Here is an 18,534-nt window from a genome sequence, read left to right on the forward strand (position 1 = left end):
AAAGGAAGGATGTTGTTGAAGTACAGAGCATACATAAGTATTATTATTTACAAAGCTGCATCGGGAACACAAACATCCAGATACATCCAATTATTTTAACAGACTTTGAACACTGAAACATGTTTCTTATTAATGTACACAAACATACAAGAGCCTAAAGCTGTTTGTAATTAAGGCTCAGGTCAAGTCAAATGATTCATCTGGAAGGCCACAGCCTTTATCTCTGATGGCCAGCTGGCTTTTGACATATTTTTACCCAGGAATATGGGAGATTTCTTTCAAAGAAAAAGAAAAAGACATCAGGTGGCTGGAGATTGAAGTGGAGGCTGAAGTCACCCGGATAAAGAAAAAAAGAAGCAGACAGAAATAAAGCAAAAAGAAATAAAGCAAGAAACTGATGTCAGAGGAGAAGGCAGATACAAGACAGGCACAGAAGAAGGGCAGGCAACCACCACTCGTAAGGGAAAAGAAGAAGAAAAAAAGAAGAACTGATCACAAAGCACTTGAAGAACACACAGCCATGAAAGCAGAGGAGGGGCTGGAAGTGACACGCAGTAAAAAGGAAGGACCTGATAGTGTTCAGGTAACTACCTCAGCTTTGAGAACAATCTCAGGAAGAAAATTTTCAAAGGGAAAGCAGTCAGCAATGAAAAACCTAGGAGGCAGAGCAGAACAAAGCAATATATAGGAAATAGAGGAATCAAAAGCACAGGGACAGGTGAGAAGAGCATAGTGCTAGAGGAGCATTAGCAATGAAAGGGACAAGGATGGAAAGCCTATGGAAACGATGCTCAGCAGAAAAACCAGCCTCACCAGCAAGTAACAGGCTTGTTTCCTGCCTCACTACAAACATTGGCAGAGAGCAGGAACATGTATGAGGGAGAAGTGCATTAGCTTACTCACTTATTCTCAAAGTTGATTTTCTTGTCAAGAACTGGGATCTAGACCTTGACTCACCAATTTATTTTACAGTGGCCATCAGGGCTCAGTAAACACCGATCATCAGGCCCTGATCAGGCAGTGAGTAGTGTAAAGGCATAGCCATTCACTCCCCAGATTCCCAAAGCCACTGAGATATGGGCTATATTTTGAGTCAGGGAAAATGAGGCAAAAGCCTCCGGATTCCAGAGCCACACAATTCTTCCACTAGAATATTCTAGTAGAAAAAGGGCCATGAAACAGCAATCAGATTTAACAAGCTCAAGGCAAATATAAGAAAGGCAATACAAGACAAGTTAAAATTATTGTCTTTTAAGTTATTGTAATGAAAGTTACATGAAAAGCCAAAAATCCTAAGAGTTGAAAAACTTTATGATGTTTCGAGAGCTCTAAAATAAAATGAATGTCTTTACAGCACATCAATTAAGTTTTTCAAATAATATGTGAATCAAAGTCTCTCTGTTTCAGAATATTTGAGATAATGGCTACTGAAAATGATTGAAAAATTTATGTGGAAATTCTAAAAATAAAAGGAACTGAAATTCAGAGCAAGCATTTCATCCCAGGTTTAGTTGGTATCATTATTACTATTAATGGGTTTTACAATGTTAGCATAAACATCTTCATTATCTAGGACTGGATGTGGTTTTTGGTTCTGAATTTGTGCCCTTTGCAAAGTTTATAAAGCCCTTTGTAACTTGATAATTACTAGTAGAAGATTAGGAATGTCACAGTGATCCTCTCTCTTACTCTTGCCCACTCTGAAGCCCACAAGCCCTCTTAACACGTGTGCAGAAACACCCAGATGGCTCCCAGAGACCTCAGGGGCCATGAGTAACCGTTTCAGTACTTCTGGATTTCGGGCTCCAATGCTCGGTTGCAGGAGCAGGGCAATGTGATCGGGCTCTGCAAAGTCAGCTCATGCTTAGTGGGGTTTATTAGCTCAGGCTTCATAAGTCACATAGGTCTGTACAGGGTCTGTACAGCTGTGGTGTGGATAAACCACAGACAAGATGAAACACTCTTGGGTAACTAGAAGGGGATCAGATGATCAGTAAGGGTTGCTGTTCCCTCACTGAAAGAGCTCCTGCTGTCCAGACCCCCTGACAGACCACTGGGGATTGCCCAGGGATCTCAGCTACCACCTCACAGCTCTGGACCATCACGCTGGTCCCTCTTTTTTTCCTTCCACTTTCCTTGATCAGTTATGGCTTTCTGGCACATGTTCTGGACTGAGGAAGCAGGCTGCTTGTTCTCAGTCACTTCTGGGCCACCTGTGCTAACCCTCTTCCCCCCACCCCAAAGATCAAATACTTTGGGATTGACCTAAGCCTGTTATGAAAAGGGTTTTATCAGCCAGGTCATCTTCTGCTTTTAAATCAAACACTTTGATAGTCCAGTAATAGATGAGATCCAGGAATGAATCTGACTGAGCCCTTCACCCTGCAAGGGGATAGACGCAGACATGCCCACGCAGAGCCCCAAGGCAGGCAGTGAGGCAGTGTCTCAGAGACACATCCACCCACACCGCTGCTCCCAGAGTAGGGTTAGGGCCACGAAGGTTAGCAGATGACCTCACTTCATTGCCTGAGCTGAGAGAAGACCAAATAGTAAAACAAACGGAAAGTGATAAGAGTTACAGCTAGGTATAATTGAACGAATTTTTAAAAACTTTTTAAAAACAGGGATTTCAACCCATCTGTTTGGTGTCCCTGAAAGATTCTCTGGCAGACTGGGGACACCTCAAGTGCATTAAAACCTGCCCTGGAACGGAACTGTCATATGCTGTAACAGTGTTGAAATGGCATGACAATGATGTCTGAGGACTTTGTGATCGCACAGGGCTGCAACAGTACAGTGACACAGTGTGGGGTGCTGCCGCTTTGGGACATGCTGGTTTGCCTGAACAGGGTGCATAGAAATGCCACAGAACACGCAGGGTGTCACTGGCAGGGTGATGACATACCTCAGTGCAGGGACAGAGTGATGCAACATGTTGTAACCACGCAGTAAGCAGTGCCAAGAGGGGCTGTGCCAAGCCCCGGTGTTTCATCCAGCCCTGCGGGGTTACAGCTCTGCGGGGCACCCTGGAGGGAAACGAGCTGGGCTACGCATGGTGATGTAACGTGTGGTGGCTCTGGGAACGCTGATGTCATCGAGGGCCTGGTGGCACACCAGTGACAATGTGGCACCCACTCAGAGCAGGACCTGAGGGTGGCAGAGCCAGAGCGGGGCTGCAGAGCGACGTTCCCTCGTGTGAACCGCCATCTCCCGCTGCACGAGGCACTGCAGTGACGCCATTCGGGAGGGCTGACGTCACGGCGCCGGTGGTGACGTCACCACGGCACTGTCACACGGGAGCGCGGCGCCGCCCTGCTACGATGCCCGCTCGGGACAGGCCCTTACCTGTCGGTGCCTGTCGCCCGCCTTGGTTGGCATGGCGGCTGCGGCAGAGTCCCTCCGCCACCGGCCGCTCCTCACGACAGCCCCGCGCCCTCCCGGCCAACCGCCGGCCGGAAGTTGATAGTGGCAACCATAGCAACGCGCCGGAAGCGGCGCGCGGCCAATCCGGCCGCAGAAAGCCGTCGGCCCTGGCTATTCCCCCACCCTCCCCCCTCCGGAGTGCCGCCGGTCCCCCCCAGGGAGGGAATGGTATGTCCCAGCTCTGGCGGGGCGGGGGCCACGGGGAACCGAGCATCCGGGCCCCGGAACTATTGCTAGTGGCCCCGCCCCTGTCATGAATATGCAAATAATGGGCGGGCTGTGGCGGCCGGACCCGGAAGCGGCGCGGCTGAGTCACCTCGGCGGCGAGCGGCGGTGGCGGCGATGAGGCAGCATCCGCGGCGGGCGGCGGCGTCCTTCGGCGCCTGAGGAGCCTCCCCGCGCCCGCCCGCCCGCCCGCCCTTCTTTCCGCCCGCCCTGCCTGCTTGCCGCGCCCGAGCCCGAGACCCGCCGCCACCATGATGGAGGAGATAGACCGGTTCCAGGTGCCCGCCGTGCGCGCCGAGATGCAGCCGCTGGTGAGGGGCGGGCGGGCGGGGCCGCGCTGTCCCCGGGAGCCGCCGCCTCAGCGGGGGTCCGGGGGCGGAGCGGGGGGGACGAGTGTCGGTGCTGCGGGGGCGCCGGTGCTGAGGTCGGGCCCGCGCGCCGCGACCGTTATGTAACGGCCGTTCCCTCAGCGCTGCCGCCGCTATCCCCGCCGGGGCCGTGCCCAGCGGCGGCTGCTGTGTCATCTCGGGGCGCCGGTGGTAACGGCTGCCCGCCCGGCCCTTCCGTCCTGCCCCCCTCCTCCGCCGGCATCTCTCCGGGCGCCGTCGGCAGCAACGGCAGAAGCCGCCCGCGGGGAGGGCGGGGGCGGGCGGGCGGACGGCAGCGGCTCCGCTCCTGCGTCGGTGGAAACGTCGCTTCTCCAAACGCAGCGGCGGCCCGGAGCATCCCGGCCTGGCTGGCGCATGAGGCGGGTGTTTCCCACCGCCTTGGCTGGTGGGCTCCAGCGTCGGGCACGGGAGTGTCCCGGGGGGTGGGAAGCGGCGGTGAGACCGGGGAGCCCGGCCGGGGAAGGAAGGGCAGCCAGAGCACCTGCGAAGCTGGAGGCACAGAGGACTGGTGGGGTTTTAGTTGACTTTTACAAAATACGTGAGATCTGGTGGAAGAATTAGGTAGTGTTTGTGCGCAGTCTGGTCTGGGAGCTGTGGAGAGCGGTGCTCCCGAGGGACGGGACAGCCGCATGGCATTGGTGTGAAATATGCCAGTCTGGTGCGAGCTGTGGTATGAAGCTGCAGGACATTCTCTGTGGCTGATTTTATAGCCATTGCTCTCTTGTGCAAAGCTGCTGTTAGATGCTCATTGTGTGAAAAGTCCAGGTGTTTTGGAAAGAAACATCTCTGTCAAATTCGTTTTGCTCACATAAAATGTTTTCCATAAAAAAAGTAATCTGTGAGCGTTTGGTTGTTGGGGTTTTTTTTGTCTCCCTATGCCAGAGCATGTGTGTTTCGTTTCAGGATGTTTTTTCACTTCATAGACACAATTATACTCAATTAATGAGCTCTGAAGAGGTTGACATAATGGTTACACTACTACATGGGACTCTGGGGAATCTTTGCAGAGAAGGAAGTATACAGGCTTGTGGGACTTTGCGGCTGCGTAAATGGGCAGGTAGAGTGGTCCTGGGCTTTTGGTAGCTTCTGAAATGACGCTTATGAAGGAAGGCCAGCTGGCTGGCAGCCATGGGAGATGCTAGATCATCACCAAGTAGTCCAAGACTTCTTATGAGCGTGTAGCTGCTTTGCTTTGATGCTACAGGCTTGGTTGTGTGTGTGTTGTGCCCCAACTGCATGCCACAGAACCTTGAATCTGTTTGTCCATTTCTGTTTCCCATCTGGGAGAGGTTGCCTTGTGTGTTCCCCTACCCTTACTCCTGTCTGCCTCACTCTCTCCTTGAAGGTGTGTTGTTATGTGTAACCTGGGACCTGTTGAAATACAGTTCACCTTGGCATTAAAGTGAAAGCTGGATAACAGGCTGACTCACTCAAGATGTTGATTCCCTTTGGCACCTGGAGTAAGCAAATTCCATCTCAGAATCTGATTGTGTGAGACAGGGATATGAAATGTTTGGAGACTTGGAAAGAACTGTAATGAAATACTTGCACAGATCCTTTTGACAGCAGGTGAGGATAGGTTATTGGCAGGTTCATGTTAGCACTGAAGATACTACTGAGATTTCCAGAATATCAAACTGAATATTATTTAGAGTTGATGTACCAATCCTCGGTTTCTTGTTGCAGCTAGTGTTTGTAAAAAGTTGAGAACACAATAATTGTCTTGTGAACAGAAAGACTTGCTGTGAAGGTCTACAAACTCAAATTACCCCTCAGTGGAAAGAAAAACACTTTTCTTATGGTGGGAGTGTTGACAAGTTGTGAAAATATTTTTAGCTTGGTTTTTGTTGTTGTTTAACTTCTAACCTTTGTGGTGGGGAAGAAAACTGTCCCTACAAGCTGATGTGGACTTGTTGCATGCCCTACTTGTTGTGTGTGTTTTTATCAAGCAGAAGCAACAGATGTGACAAGGCTGGCCATCTTTATTCATATTGTTGAGTGCAGTGGGCATAGTATTGAGATTAGCAAGTTTGGAAAAGCTATTGGCAGACAAAAAACACTCCAAAGTACTTTCTAGAAACCCCATGATAATACTGGGGGAGTGGAATTGGCACATGCATGCACGTTTGCGTGGACATGGAGAGAGCAGAACCTGAAGAGGTTGTCCGGTCCAACCCTGCTGTCTCAGCATAGGATGGTATATTGTGCAGCAGCGATAGTAAGCTTAGGAAGCAGATTTCCTTCCCTTCTCCAGCAGCCAAGAATTAGGAAATTTTCACAAAGGGCTTTAACACTCGCATGAGAAGAATACTCTGAACCTGTGCTTCAGGTTTTCAGTTGATTTTTAACTAACAGAGCTCATAGTGAAACCTTGTGTATGTGTGTGGCTGTTGCTGTGACTAGGTGTGTAGGATGCTTCCACATGCCTGGATATGCTGGCATGGGGCTCAGAAGTGGGACAGAAAAGTCTGGTACAGCACTTCCAGTGGCTTCCTCTGCATTGCAGCTCCTGGTCTGTACCTTGCAAGTAGGGACTGGATGCTTGCAAGAATCCTTGCAGTTCAGAAGCCAACTGGGGTTTGTCATACTAATTTGCTTAGGTAACACAGTTCTGCCCGATAATGCTGCTTTGTTCTATTACAGTTACCATTTGTCCCTTCCCTCTCCCTCCCATCTTACACTTCGAAGTACAGGATAACCGTAGCATCTCGGGACTTCTTGTTTCTTCTTCCCAGTGTAAAAGCTTTCAGTTCCACATGGTCTCAGACAGAGATAAGACTGGCAGCCTTTTCCACATCCAAAGGACTAAGGTAGAAGTTTGTTTTCCAGGTGGGACCTAAGAGTCATTGTGAACTGCCACCGAAGCTATAAAAAAAGAGTGTTTTGAAACATGATCGCCTGCTGAAAGCAAATAGAGAAGAGAAGGTCCCTTGCTTGGTTTGAAGTGCATACACTATATGAAATGTTTTTTCATCCTGTTCAGGCTGGAGGATGTCCTAGGAGAGCACTGTTCCCTCTGAGTCTGGCCAGTACCTGGCAGTGTGAGAAGGGTTCTGAAGTGAGGTTTGTGAAGCTAGGTTTTGCTCGAAATCCTTAAAAACTTTGTGTTGTTGACCAGCATGCATGCTTTTGAATGTCTAGTTCATCTGCGCAGATAAAGTGTCATCTTAGCTTTTGATGTCTTTATGCTGAACTCCAGGATAACTGCCAGTGATCTGCCTAGAAACCATCTGACAGACAGGCCTGCTGATCTGCTAATGTTCAAAATTAAGAGATAGGTACGGCTGTTAAATGCTGAAGGGAGGCCATTCTTAGAAAGTAGTCTGAAGCCTTTCTGAACCCCTCAGCCTCCAAACCTGCCACTGATACTGGCGGTATTGATGAGCTGTCTGTCAGGGGTGATAGTACACTAATGTCTGGTGTCCATTGAGTATACATCCTGACAATAACCAGTGTTGTATTTACTGAACAGGGACAGAGAACGTGACACTTCCATGGCTTTTTGCAAAAGTAACTTCTTTAAAGCTCAAATGTGTCTGGTGGGGAAACCTTCTCTGACAGCCTTGTCTAGGGCTGTCTAAGGGCTGCAGTGGCATCTCATTGCAAGGCTAAGGGCAGCAACTAACTAGTACTGGAGCTGTATGGAGTACTGCTTGCTCTGACAAAGCCTGCCAGGATCTCTGGTTGCTGCAAGTTTCTCTGCTAATAACAAGTTGAATAGGGGCTGTGTGGCAGAGCCAAGAAACATTTGGTCTGCAGGCCGCATGTTGGCCAGCTCTGTCATATGTGACCTCCTACCCTTTGCGTTGGATGCAGTGATGTGACGTTAAGAAGGTGGGCGATAATTTCCTCCTCTCTCCATCCTGTTTGGATAAGCATTGTGGAGTCAAGCAAGCTGTCTTGACGCTGCTTGGCCTCTACAAACATATTAGGAAAACTGCTGTGTACTAATGCAGACCCAAGGAAAGGTTCAGTGCAGGACTTAATGAGAGGGAGTTGCAGTGGGCAGATGGACAGGATGGCATACAGACCCTGGTTAAACATTGGCAGGTTGTAGGATGGGATACAGCCAAATGTTTCACATCTTTGCGAGACACATTACTTTACATATTTTGATATTGTGGCACAATTCTGTACATACTCATCATGGAAGGGAAGAAGGGCTGGTAACCGGCACTTGGTCACATTCACGTGGCGCCTTTCCATGAAAATGGGATGGTGATCTTATTCTTTCCCTATCCCATTTCCTATCTTGGATACTGGTGGCTCTTGGCTTCCATCCCAAAAATGCCCGCCTCTTCAAATTAATATAAACTAATTTACAAGGGGTTTTGTTTAATCCTAATGCTTAGTATCATGTCTTCCCTATCAACGTGATGCAAGCTCAACTGTGGAAACTCTGTTCCACTTAGTTTCTATTTCAACTCTGACTCGGCTTGTCATGATCCTTCTGCACTCACGAAAAGGGCTCTTTTTGGTAGCTGCTGGGTAGTGGGTTAGTTTCGGATAAAGTCAATTCTCAGCATTGAAGGGATGCATGGTGTGATGAGGCCTGAAATTCATTATTTTTGAGATGCATATACTTGATAGATAGCTATCTTGGCTGATGGGGTTGGTATTTGGTGTGTTAACTTCCGACTAGACAATTTTTTCCAGTCTGGTGGTGGTGATGCATTGTTGTGATGATTGGTGTTGGTTTGTTTTCTCTAAGTTTTTTGTCAGGAAGGTTTCCTAACATATAAATCTCATTACAGAGGTAGATATTAAAGGGAGAGAGAGATTGAAGTGCACAGTGAGGATGCTGCAGAGAAAAAGAATTAAAATACTCTTTGAAATAGTAATGGGGGAGCATGTAATTATATGTAGACCCATCTTGTCTTCAGCACTGGAGCCTCAGTATCTGCTCTCCCTGTGATTTATAAATCTGTGTTTTGTGTTGTTAGCTAAACGCTTGCAAAATCCTTAGTATTTTTGTTAAAATGAAATGTACTGAGCATGATGCAGTGGAGTTGTATCTTGAATTCTTCTGGTACCTGAAACCCTGCAGAGCCTGTGTCTCTAGCATATACCAAGCACTGGCTGGCATATTATAGCAAACTGACAGGTGACAGTGTTGGATCATATGTTGCTCCCATACACTGACGCAGGCAGTTTCTGTTCTTAGCACAAAAATGGAAGTAGAGTAAAAGTGCTCTTGCCCACATGGCACCAGTACAACTTTTCCTAAGAAGCAACACCTGTCAAAGTGCAGCAGCTTCAGAAGAGCTTTGACACAAACTCCTGAGACTTCGGCTCGCTTTCTGAAAGCGGCAGCTGGAATGTAGTATTTCAGTTTCCCAGTTCTTGGCCCACATGAAAAATGGGAGTCCTTTCCAGAGCAATTGGGCTGATGGTTCTTTTATCTTGTTCTGAAGCATTGTGGCCAGGCTGGTTCCTTGCAGATGTTTGCCAGGCTGTGGGACCTCGGGCTGGTAGCTCTAGTTGTGATGATGACAGCCAACCTAAGGATTTTGCTTAGCCACATCCTACAGTGATGCTGTTGGCTTTTTAGCTGAGATGCCAACTCTACGCTGGTCTTGGAGGTGTAAAATTTCCAGAAACTTTGAAGGTACAGAAGATGCATTTCTGTACAGCTTTGTTTGAACATTAGAAGAGAAAAACAGAATAAGAAAAAAATATTATCTACTGGATACTTAGTTTTTTAAAAATGAACTATAATTTTAGTCAGCAGACAGTAGGAGTGCTCAGCATGTTTATAAAATCTGCATTCTTTATTTTTGGAAAATACTGACTATCTCATCCTAGGAAAGTTGTGCTGTGCGTTTAGATCTCTTTGTTTTGTCTGATGCATCCCTAAAATGGGAAAGAACCTAAAAATAGAAAACCAAAAGTAACTAAGAAGCAAAAAGAAAGGTTATACCTGTAGGCTGTAGAAATAGTACGTTTAATATAACATTAGGCCTCAAGTGCAGAAACACAGGAAACTCATCCTTCTAGAAGGAAAAAGCTTCTAAAATGAAAATGTCATCTCTATGTATATTCATTGTAATGTAGCCCAGGGGTTACACAGCTATATGTTTTGTAAATGCTTACAGTACATGAGATTTGTAATGTTGCAGTACTATGGGTTCTGAAATAGAACTATTTCAGATAGTGCTGCTTTTAGTTGTACAGCCTGTTTTGATGTGCTGCGGTGTCATCTATAGCAGGAGTCTAAAGATTACCTCCCTGAATACTTCAGTCCATTGGGGTTCTCTCCTGCCCCTCCCTATCCCGTATCAGGCCTGTGGTGCAGAGGTACAGGAGCATTTTTATTACCACGCCAGGCCTGGTTGAAACTCCAGCAGTGATCCAGCACAGGCTCCCGAATGGCAGTGGTGAGGAATGCGGCTGCTGTAGCTAGAGGACAGTCCTGTCAGGACACAGGAGCATGTTCTGGTTGGCACTGTCTCTGCAGGCACACTGTTTCTTCTTCTCCGCTTCTTTGTACAAGCTCTGACTACAGTTGTTCTGTCAGTTGTATTTGGAAATCTCTTCTTGAGGGAAGAAAGGTGTTAAAAAAGGGGCACTGAATTCTGTGAAGAACTAAACCTGCACAGTCCCCTCTTGGGATTCTTCCATAACTCCCAAGAGCTTGTTATCTGTCGCTTGATATTAATATCTAACCAGACACCAATTTCTGCTACTGATATAGCCGTATACTCTCTGCCAGTGAGTAGTGGCAGGTCCGTAACGAGTCAGACAAGATGACCAAAATACCAGGGTGAGAGAGGAGAACAACATATGCCTTTAATTCTGCAAGCCTTCATTCAAGGAAAGCCCTCAGCTTACCAGTGGGGCTGTAGGGTGTATGTAGCCTCTCTGGAGTTACATCTTCCTTGCTGTGAAATTGAAGACTGAACTTGATAAGAATAGAGGAGAAACCCCATCACTGGTTTGATCTGAAGGGCAGCGAATTAAGAGTGGAGCTAGCTAACGGCAGGACTGGGAGTCAGTCGGTCACAATGGTGTGCCTGTTTTTTCCAGACATTTTAAGACCTTGGCTGGAGAAGTTGTCTTTCGGCTTCTGTGCAGATCAATTATCTGTCACGTTCCACAGACACTCTGTAAAAATGTGTCTACGCTTTCCCTTCACACTCGCACATGCCATGCATCTTTGGTGAAGATTTATGCCATTCTGAATATAAGGTCCCTCTAAGGTTATTCTGTATCTGTCACTATAAAATTGACATCGTGGTGATGCAGCCTCTTGCAACTAGTAAATCTGTCAGTTCCAGCTCGAACCCTGTGTAGTCTCCCAGACTGTTACTCTTTCTGAGGTTTAAAGTGTAATCTTTTGCAATGGATTGGTGTCAATTTTGTAGTATGCGATAGAAAGTAAGCACTTGCTTCACTGGTTTGACTCTGAGGATAGTGAGTTGAAGTGAAGGAAGTTGTAGGTGGAAGTTTTCTTCATTTTGAAGAGTACCTGCTAGGGAATCTGCTCGGGTTTTGGACACATCCTGATTCACAGGATAGCAAGGTTTATCTCTTTGGGAAAATTCTTTGCGAAGAAATGTTCTCTTAAAAACATGCAGAGTATACTGGCTGCATCCCAACTGCTTTTACTAGGTGAGTTGCAGAGTCATCTTAGTTGTGAACTAAGAAAAGTTCGTTATTTTCAGTAGTAAAGCTGAAGATAGCATACGCTGCTTTTCTTGAGAAGAGCATTGGCTTTCTAAAAATGGGTAAGACCTTATTTCCTATACGGGAGGGAAAAGGGAGAGAGTATTGTTTGTTATGTCTTAAAAAGCTATTCCAGCTGTACTGGCAAGCTGTCTAGCGGACATGCAGCTTCTGCCTGTGAACAAGTTATTTGCTAGAACATATTTAAATTCTTCTTGAACTTAGTAAGTTCTGCTGCAGAGCTGTGGCTTTATTACAGCTTTTGACAAGTTGTCTGTCTGGAGTTAGTGGAGAAAACATGTCAACAAAACCGTAGTATAGGTCAGGCTATCAAATAACTCGCCACCAAGTAACTCCTGTAACCCAGCACCATCTGCCTGTCAGAGCACATTGTTTAGACTCTGTGTGCGGTGCTGAAGCAGGTAGCACTAACGGTCTGCTCTTTCCCCACACGCTTCCCGAAGCTTGCTTCCAGAATAGACTGTTAGACCTCTTTGACGAGCTGCTGTTTCTTTCAGTGTCCGGGACCATCAGACATGAATCGTTCCTCCTTGGGCACGGTACAGTGCCTTGCCTCATGCTTGTTGGACACTATTTTTCTCAGTTTCTTTTCAGTGCCCTTCCTGAACTAAGATCCATTAATATGAGCAGCTGACCTTTTGGGCTCTGCAGCATTCAGTCTAATAAATCCTGTAGACAGTCTCTTTTCCTAAGCCAAGCACAGCAGCAGTATTGTAATGATCATCGTTCCTCTGTCTTGTGTGTTCTACTGATTGCATGGGAATGTAGGTTAGTGATTTAGTACGCCCATATTCAAATAAACCGTTTACTTAGACTATGTCTTGTTTCAGGTTTTTGTTTGTATGTGACCCCAGGTGAAAACAAATCTTAGTTCCTGTCTTAATGTCAGATGCTTATGCTGACCTAATTATTGTTTCCTCCCCTACCCCTCAGTGAGTTTGGGGCATGCTATGGTGTCCGTTTGTTCACGAAGTTTGCCACAGGCATTGGAAGAGCTTTTGAGCTGGGATGAGAGCCTGCTTTGGTGGTGGCCTCTCCTGCTTCTTGCTTTCAAACAGATCCCTTACAGTTCGCCAGTAGATCATCTTTCTTCCTGGTGGACCATGTATCTTTAGCTTCCTTAAATGCAATTATTTTTGTCTTTTCATCGGTTCTTCATTTCAATCCTGTGCACAGTTGTCTAAGGTAACTTGAGATTTTTTTTGTGTTTCTGTGTGCACATCTGTGATGGTATTCTCAGACTGAAGGTACTGTGGCTTCCTTTTTTCCCTCAAGGTGAGAAATCACTGCAGTTCTTGCAGAAGAGCACACTGGCAGTGTATTGCAGTGTTTAAAAAGACTTGTTGGTTAGACCCATGTTTATAAAAATGGAAAAGATTCATTTATGCTTGCCTAAGCTCTTTTGTTAGTACTGCTTAAATCATGTCCCCAGACAATGAACTGTATTGGTTTGACTCTTTGGCTGATGTACCAGCCTTACAGCAGACTGATGATAGAACCAGGGAAGCAGATGAGACTTCATGTTTTGAGCCAAGCTAGTTCTAGGAAAGCAACTTCTTAGAGTATGTCAGAGGATGCAGGTCTAATATATATTAGGGATAAGGAGGTAAGGGGATTCCAATCCACTGTTGCTCAGCATCGCAGTTCTGCTGAATTGCTAGCTGAGGTCCTAACTGAAATGATTATTGCTGTCTTGCTCTGCAGTGGTGTGAGATGTTCTTTAAGGTCACCATACCTTTTAAAAAAAACCAAAAATTATATATATATGTCACTGAGAGAGGTACCAGAGTCCAGTAAACCCAGTCTGAACCTCAAAGTGTTCTTTATATTGAGAGACTGTCAAACAAACAAAATGCACAGGAACCATAGTGGTGATGCTCATTTATTCAGAAAATGTTTGAATTCTGTACGAGTAGAGCAGTTCCATAAGTCAAATCCTAATGTTTGTGGCCATGCTTTGAAATCTCTGATTATAATGGCTTTCACCTGCAGCAGTTAATGCAGTAGAGGAAATGTACTTGCTATTTTAATACTCATGGGGCTTATCTTCATTGATAGTGACTCGATTGTGGGGCTTAACTTTTAATCTAAAACTTGTTTTGTGATCAGTTGTTACAAATAGCTTGAGGTGTAATAAAAGACAAATTTCAAAACTTCTGAAGTCTGCAGAACCTGAACATCCAAGGAGCTGTCTGAGCAGACTAACCTGAGAAATGGGAGAGGGAGGGAGGGAGGTCTGCATTGCATGGGGTACATGTTGTTAATTGAAAAGAAAAAACAAATAGGAGTGTTCTTGGCCAGAGATGGCATTGTAAAGCTTTTGTCTTGCAAGATCTTGTGACCGACATTTCTAAAAACAATACGTTCCTTTGTATGAAAGCATGGTTTTCTTCCCAACCACATGCATGTGATACAAATGGAAAATACATTGTGTCTGCTGGCCAGAGCAGACCCTCCAGTTGAACACCACATAAACATTCTGCAGGCACCACTTTGTCAGTTGAGGCATGGAAAGGGGCAATTGCACTGATGGAACAAAACACTTGAACCCTTCCAGGCTTGGCTTGTGTAGTTTGGAGTAGGGAGTCTCAGGTGCACAGAGAAATGTGCAGTGCTCCTGTGTCCATACAGGGACCAGCTCTGTCGGCATAGCCTCCCCTCTGCAGCCACACTTCCAGTCCCATGCTTCTGTGGGACAGCTTTGTTCTAGTGGCAAAACAGATTTAGTGTAAGTACAGCCTTTGTCATCGAAATGCTGTAGTGTCTTTTTAGTTGTAGCATTGAGCCCTAATGGTTGCAAATGTGGATTTATTTTGAAAGCACAAGGGAATGCACATTACCTGAACCTTGGTTCTCATAGTGTCTGGCTGTGGAATACATGTGGAGCAAGAGAAAGCTGAGCATGATATCCCTTGAGACAAGCTGGGGGGGTATGTGAATAGGATGGGATGGGAATGTGTTAACAGGGCTTTCACAGGATCCATGTGATATGGAAACAGCAGGAAAAGCTTTTTTTTTTTCTAAGCTTAGCATTCTTAAAATTCAAAGAATCTTGCAGCAAACTTGTATTGTAGTCCAGGGACAGACTTAACTGTTCCTCTCTCCCCCTACCAACCTCTTTCCAGTCTGTGGGTCTGTCTAGATCTCTAATCTTAATTTCCCTTTATATAAGAAAAAAACAATTGTGAATAGCAGTCCTGAGAATAGTTACAGGGACAGCACATTCACAGGCTTTGAAGATGGAGGTCACCTAGCCCACTGGAGCATGTAAAAGCTGCGCTTCACATTGGGTTGTTGGCAGTTGATAAGCCTAGGAGAAACTGCTAGCTAGTGATTCCATTTCTGTAAAAGTGCATGTGTCAAAAGTTGGATTTAGATTCCAGTTTTGATCACTGTGCTAGGATTAAGGGGAATGGGTATGGTACAGGAGTTAGAGGAAGTCCATTTCTTCTTGAAAACGTGTTGTGACACATCTGTACTTGCCACAGGAATTGACACTTCAGGATGTTAATGCAAAGCCTGAAGATACAGTCTAGAATTCTGCAAAGCACTAGTGATTCCTCTGCTGCTCCGATGGAGTAAAAAGTCATACTGCTCCTTGTCTTCATCTGCTCCAGCAGAGCCAAATCCTTTGGTGGATGTACTTTAGATAGCATATCACAAAAACACTTCTCTGAAAAGAATTTCTTGTACCTCTTGCAAAAATTAGGGCAAAGTGATTGTGAAAATAACTGAGATGATCCATGCTGTGCATGTAAGAATTATTATAAAGAGATTATCTGGTTATGGGAGAATGCTTCATTTGGATTATGTAGCTACACAGAATTTATAATCCATGCTTTCTGCAGAAAAAAGTTTCCTCATGCTGCAGTGGAAAATGTCAGATACGAGCTTTTATTAACTCTAACGTTCTGTATTTGCAACAATGAATTCTTAAAGATTAATCTCTGAATTTGGGGGGGAAATTTCTTCAGGTAGAGACCAACTCCCAAAAAAGTTTTGCCCCACGAAGTTAACTGGTAGCACACATTAAATCTAGAGGTGCTTCTGTATTGCCTTTCAGAGGTATGAAGTTTGCAGTTTGCTGGTTGGTTTGTGGCCATAGGCTGTGCTCGATTTGACAAATGGAGGTGCATGAATTAGGTGCACAGTTAACCTCTTTTCAGTGACTGGGACCCTAGTTGTTCAGTCTGGGTATGAGATGGAGAAGATATGTGTGTGTTTTGCCAAGACACCAGCTCTCTTTTCAACTCTGATCTGGAAACTAGTAGTCCATGATATAGACTCAAATAGTGCCAAAGTTTTCCCTTGCTTGTCCAAATGATTAACCCTTGAAGCAATATTTAGTACTATGTGCCTATATAGTGATGCTGATTTGAGGAGTTGGTGGCTAATATCCTAGCACCTGGCTGAAGAGGCAGAGGTGCTTTTACTGGCATAAGGGGTGTGTGTTTGATGCTTACTTGATTTCCCCGTCTGTTTTATGATTCTGTGATTCTGCGTTGTGGTGGGTTGACCACCTGGATGCCAGGTGCCCACCAAAGCTGCTCTATCACTCCTCTCCTCAGGTGGATAGGGGACAGAAAACATAACGAAAGGTTTGTGGGTCGAGATGAGGACAGGGAGAGATCATTCAGCAATTATTGTCACGGACAAAACAGACTCGACCTGGGGGGAAAAAAAAATTTAATTTATTACCAATCAAATCAGAGTAGGATAATGAGAAATAAAACCAAATCTTAAAAACACCTTCTCCCCACCCCTCCCTTCTTCCCAGGCTCAACTTCACTCCCGATTTTCTCTACCTCGTCCCCCTGAGCAGCGCAGGGGGACGGGGAATTGGGGTTATGGTCAGTTCATCACATGTTGTCTCTGCCGCTCCTTCCTCCTCAGGGGGAGGACTGCTCACCCTCTTCCCCTGCTCCAGTGTGGGGTCCCTCCCATGGGAGACAGTCCTCCAGGAACTTCTCCAACGTGGGTCCTTCCACGGGCTGCAGTTCTTCACGAACTGCTCCAGTGTGGGTCCCTTCCATGGGGTGCAGTCCTTCCGGAACAGACTGCTCCAGCATGAGTCCCCCGTGGGGTCACAAGTCCTGCCAGCAAGCCTGCTCCAGCGTGGGCTCCTTTCTCCCCACAGGTCCTGCAGGCAGCCTGCTCCAGCACGGGCTTCCCACGGGGTCACAGCCTCCTTTGGGCATCCACCTGCTCCTGTGTGGGGTCCTCCACGGGCTGCAGGTGGATATCTGCTCCACCATGGACCTCCATGGGCTGCAGGGGGACAGCCTGCCTCACCTTGTGGTCTTCACCACAGGCTGCAGGGGAATCTCTGTTCCACCTCCTCCCTCTTCTTCTTCACTGACCTTGGAGTCTGCAGAGTTTTCTCTCACATATTCTCACTCCTCTCTTCGGCTGCAGTTGCACAGGTTTATTTTCCCCTTCTTAACTGTGTTATCCCAGAGGCGCTACCACCGTTGCTAAAGGGCTCGGCCTTGGCCAGCGGCGGTTCCGTCTTAGAGCCAGCTGGCATTGGCTCTATTGGACACGGGGGAAGCTTCTAGTAGCTTCTCACAGAAGCCACCCCTGTAGCCTCCCCACTACCAAAACGTTGCCACGCAAACCCGATACTTGTGTTACGAGCAAGAAATTTTACTCTTTCTTAGTAAGCTGTGGCAGTTTGACAGTGGCTTTCATGCTGAATGACCATTGATAATTCTGTAAAAAGTAGAAAAATTCAATGTTAAGTCTTCAGACTTCTCAACTTCTAAGTCCACATTTGGCTGTAAGGTTATTCTAGTGTTGTAGATTCACTTGATTGCACAAGGTCCTGACAGCTCTTGCAAATCTTAATTGGTTTGAGGATCAAACACTTCATTTTTTGTTTCTGACTTGTCTTTTGTGGAAGATTAGTCAGAATTATAGGAACACGTTGTGAGGTTTTTTAAATAGATATGTAGGAATTCAAAACCAAGTCCTGATCCATTTTTGTTGACTCCTCCTTTCCAGGCCAGTTGATTCTGAGTTTTTGAAAGATTTTCAAATGGCCATTGAAGTGTGCCTTGTTATATTAATTAATAACTGGGAGAAAGCTAGGAGCTTTTACCACAGGTATCCTTGATTGGTATGACGGTTGGTAGATATTGCGGAAGAACCTGCCGGGAGACTTTGCATAAATTCAAAACTCATTAACATCACAGGGAATTACCAGCAGTCGGTTGCAATGGTGATAATGTTTTCATGCTGACACACAAAGAGCCAGGAGGCATGGTTGAGACAGGCCTATTAAATACTGCTCCAAGCTTGACCTTCTGCACTGTATTAGACCTTTGCTGAGATTTTATTCCCTTGATATTGCAAACTTGTTCTTTTGGTTTAGCGGGGCTGAAGAACTTGCTCTTAATAGTCTGAAGCTATACTTCAGGCTGTGATCTTAATTGGTAAACGTGACAAAGCCTTTAATTTTTCAATGTTGAAGTCAGTTCATCCTTTTTATTATGCAAAGATAGAAGTGCTTTTCCTTGGTCATTACTAGGGCATGGGACTTAATTCTGTTGATTGTCAATAATGATAAAAGAAACTTCAGCTTAACGGGTAAATCATACCGAATTTAGCGGGGATCACTTCCAAATGCATATTTTGGTAATTGCAGTAGCCTTCATTCTGCCTTTTCTTTTGGAATAACTACCACGATGTGTCTAAATAGTAGTTTTTAGGTGGACATATGCCTGCTCTTCAAAGGCAGGACTGCTCCCCTGGCAGGTTCTAGTGCTACACATCCTGTATTGCAGTGAATAGTGAATGCCATTATGGATCT

General features: G+C 45.9%; 2 protein-coding genes across 6 annotated transcripts in view; one reads left to right on the forward strand and one right to left on the reverse strand.

Moving 5' to 3' along the window:
• The window catches only part of DNAI1 (dynein axonemal intermediate chain 1), a 145,807-nt gene extending 142,334 nt beyond the window's left edge, over positions 1-3,473 (reverse strand). Inside the window, exon 1 of the mRNA XM_075136250.1 lies at positions 3,346-3,473. Within this exon, the coding sequence (XP_074992351.1) occupies positions 3,346-3,378 (33 nt within the window). The 5' untranslated portion in view covers positions 3,379-3,473. The remainder of the gene's footprint in view (positions 1-3,345) is intronic.
• Positions 3,474-3,702: 229 nt separating this feature from the next.
• The window catches only part of FAM219A (family with sequence similarity 219 member A), a 107,877-nt gene continuing 93,045 nt past the window's right edge, over positions 3,703-18,534 (forward strand). Inside the window, exon 1 of one of the 5 annotated variants that reach the window (XM_075137095.1) lies at positions 3,703-3,959. In XM_075137095.1, the coding sequence (XP_074993196.1) occupies positions 3,900-3,959 (60 nt within the window). In that variant the 5' untranslated portion in view covers positions 3,703-3,899. The remainder of the gene's footprint in view (positions 3,960-18,534) is intronic. The other 4 variants (XM_075137094.1, XM_075137096.1, XM_075137097.1 and 1 more) reach the window with 4 other exon arrangements.

The sequence above is a fragment of the Calonectris borealis genome, chromosome Z (genome assembly GCF_964195595.1).
Source record: "Calonectris borealis chromosome Z, bCalBor7.hap1.2, whole genome shotgun sequence".
Lineage (NCBI taxonomy): Eukaryota > Metazoa > Chordata > Aves > Procellariiformes > Procellariidae > Calonectris > Calonectris borealis.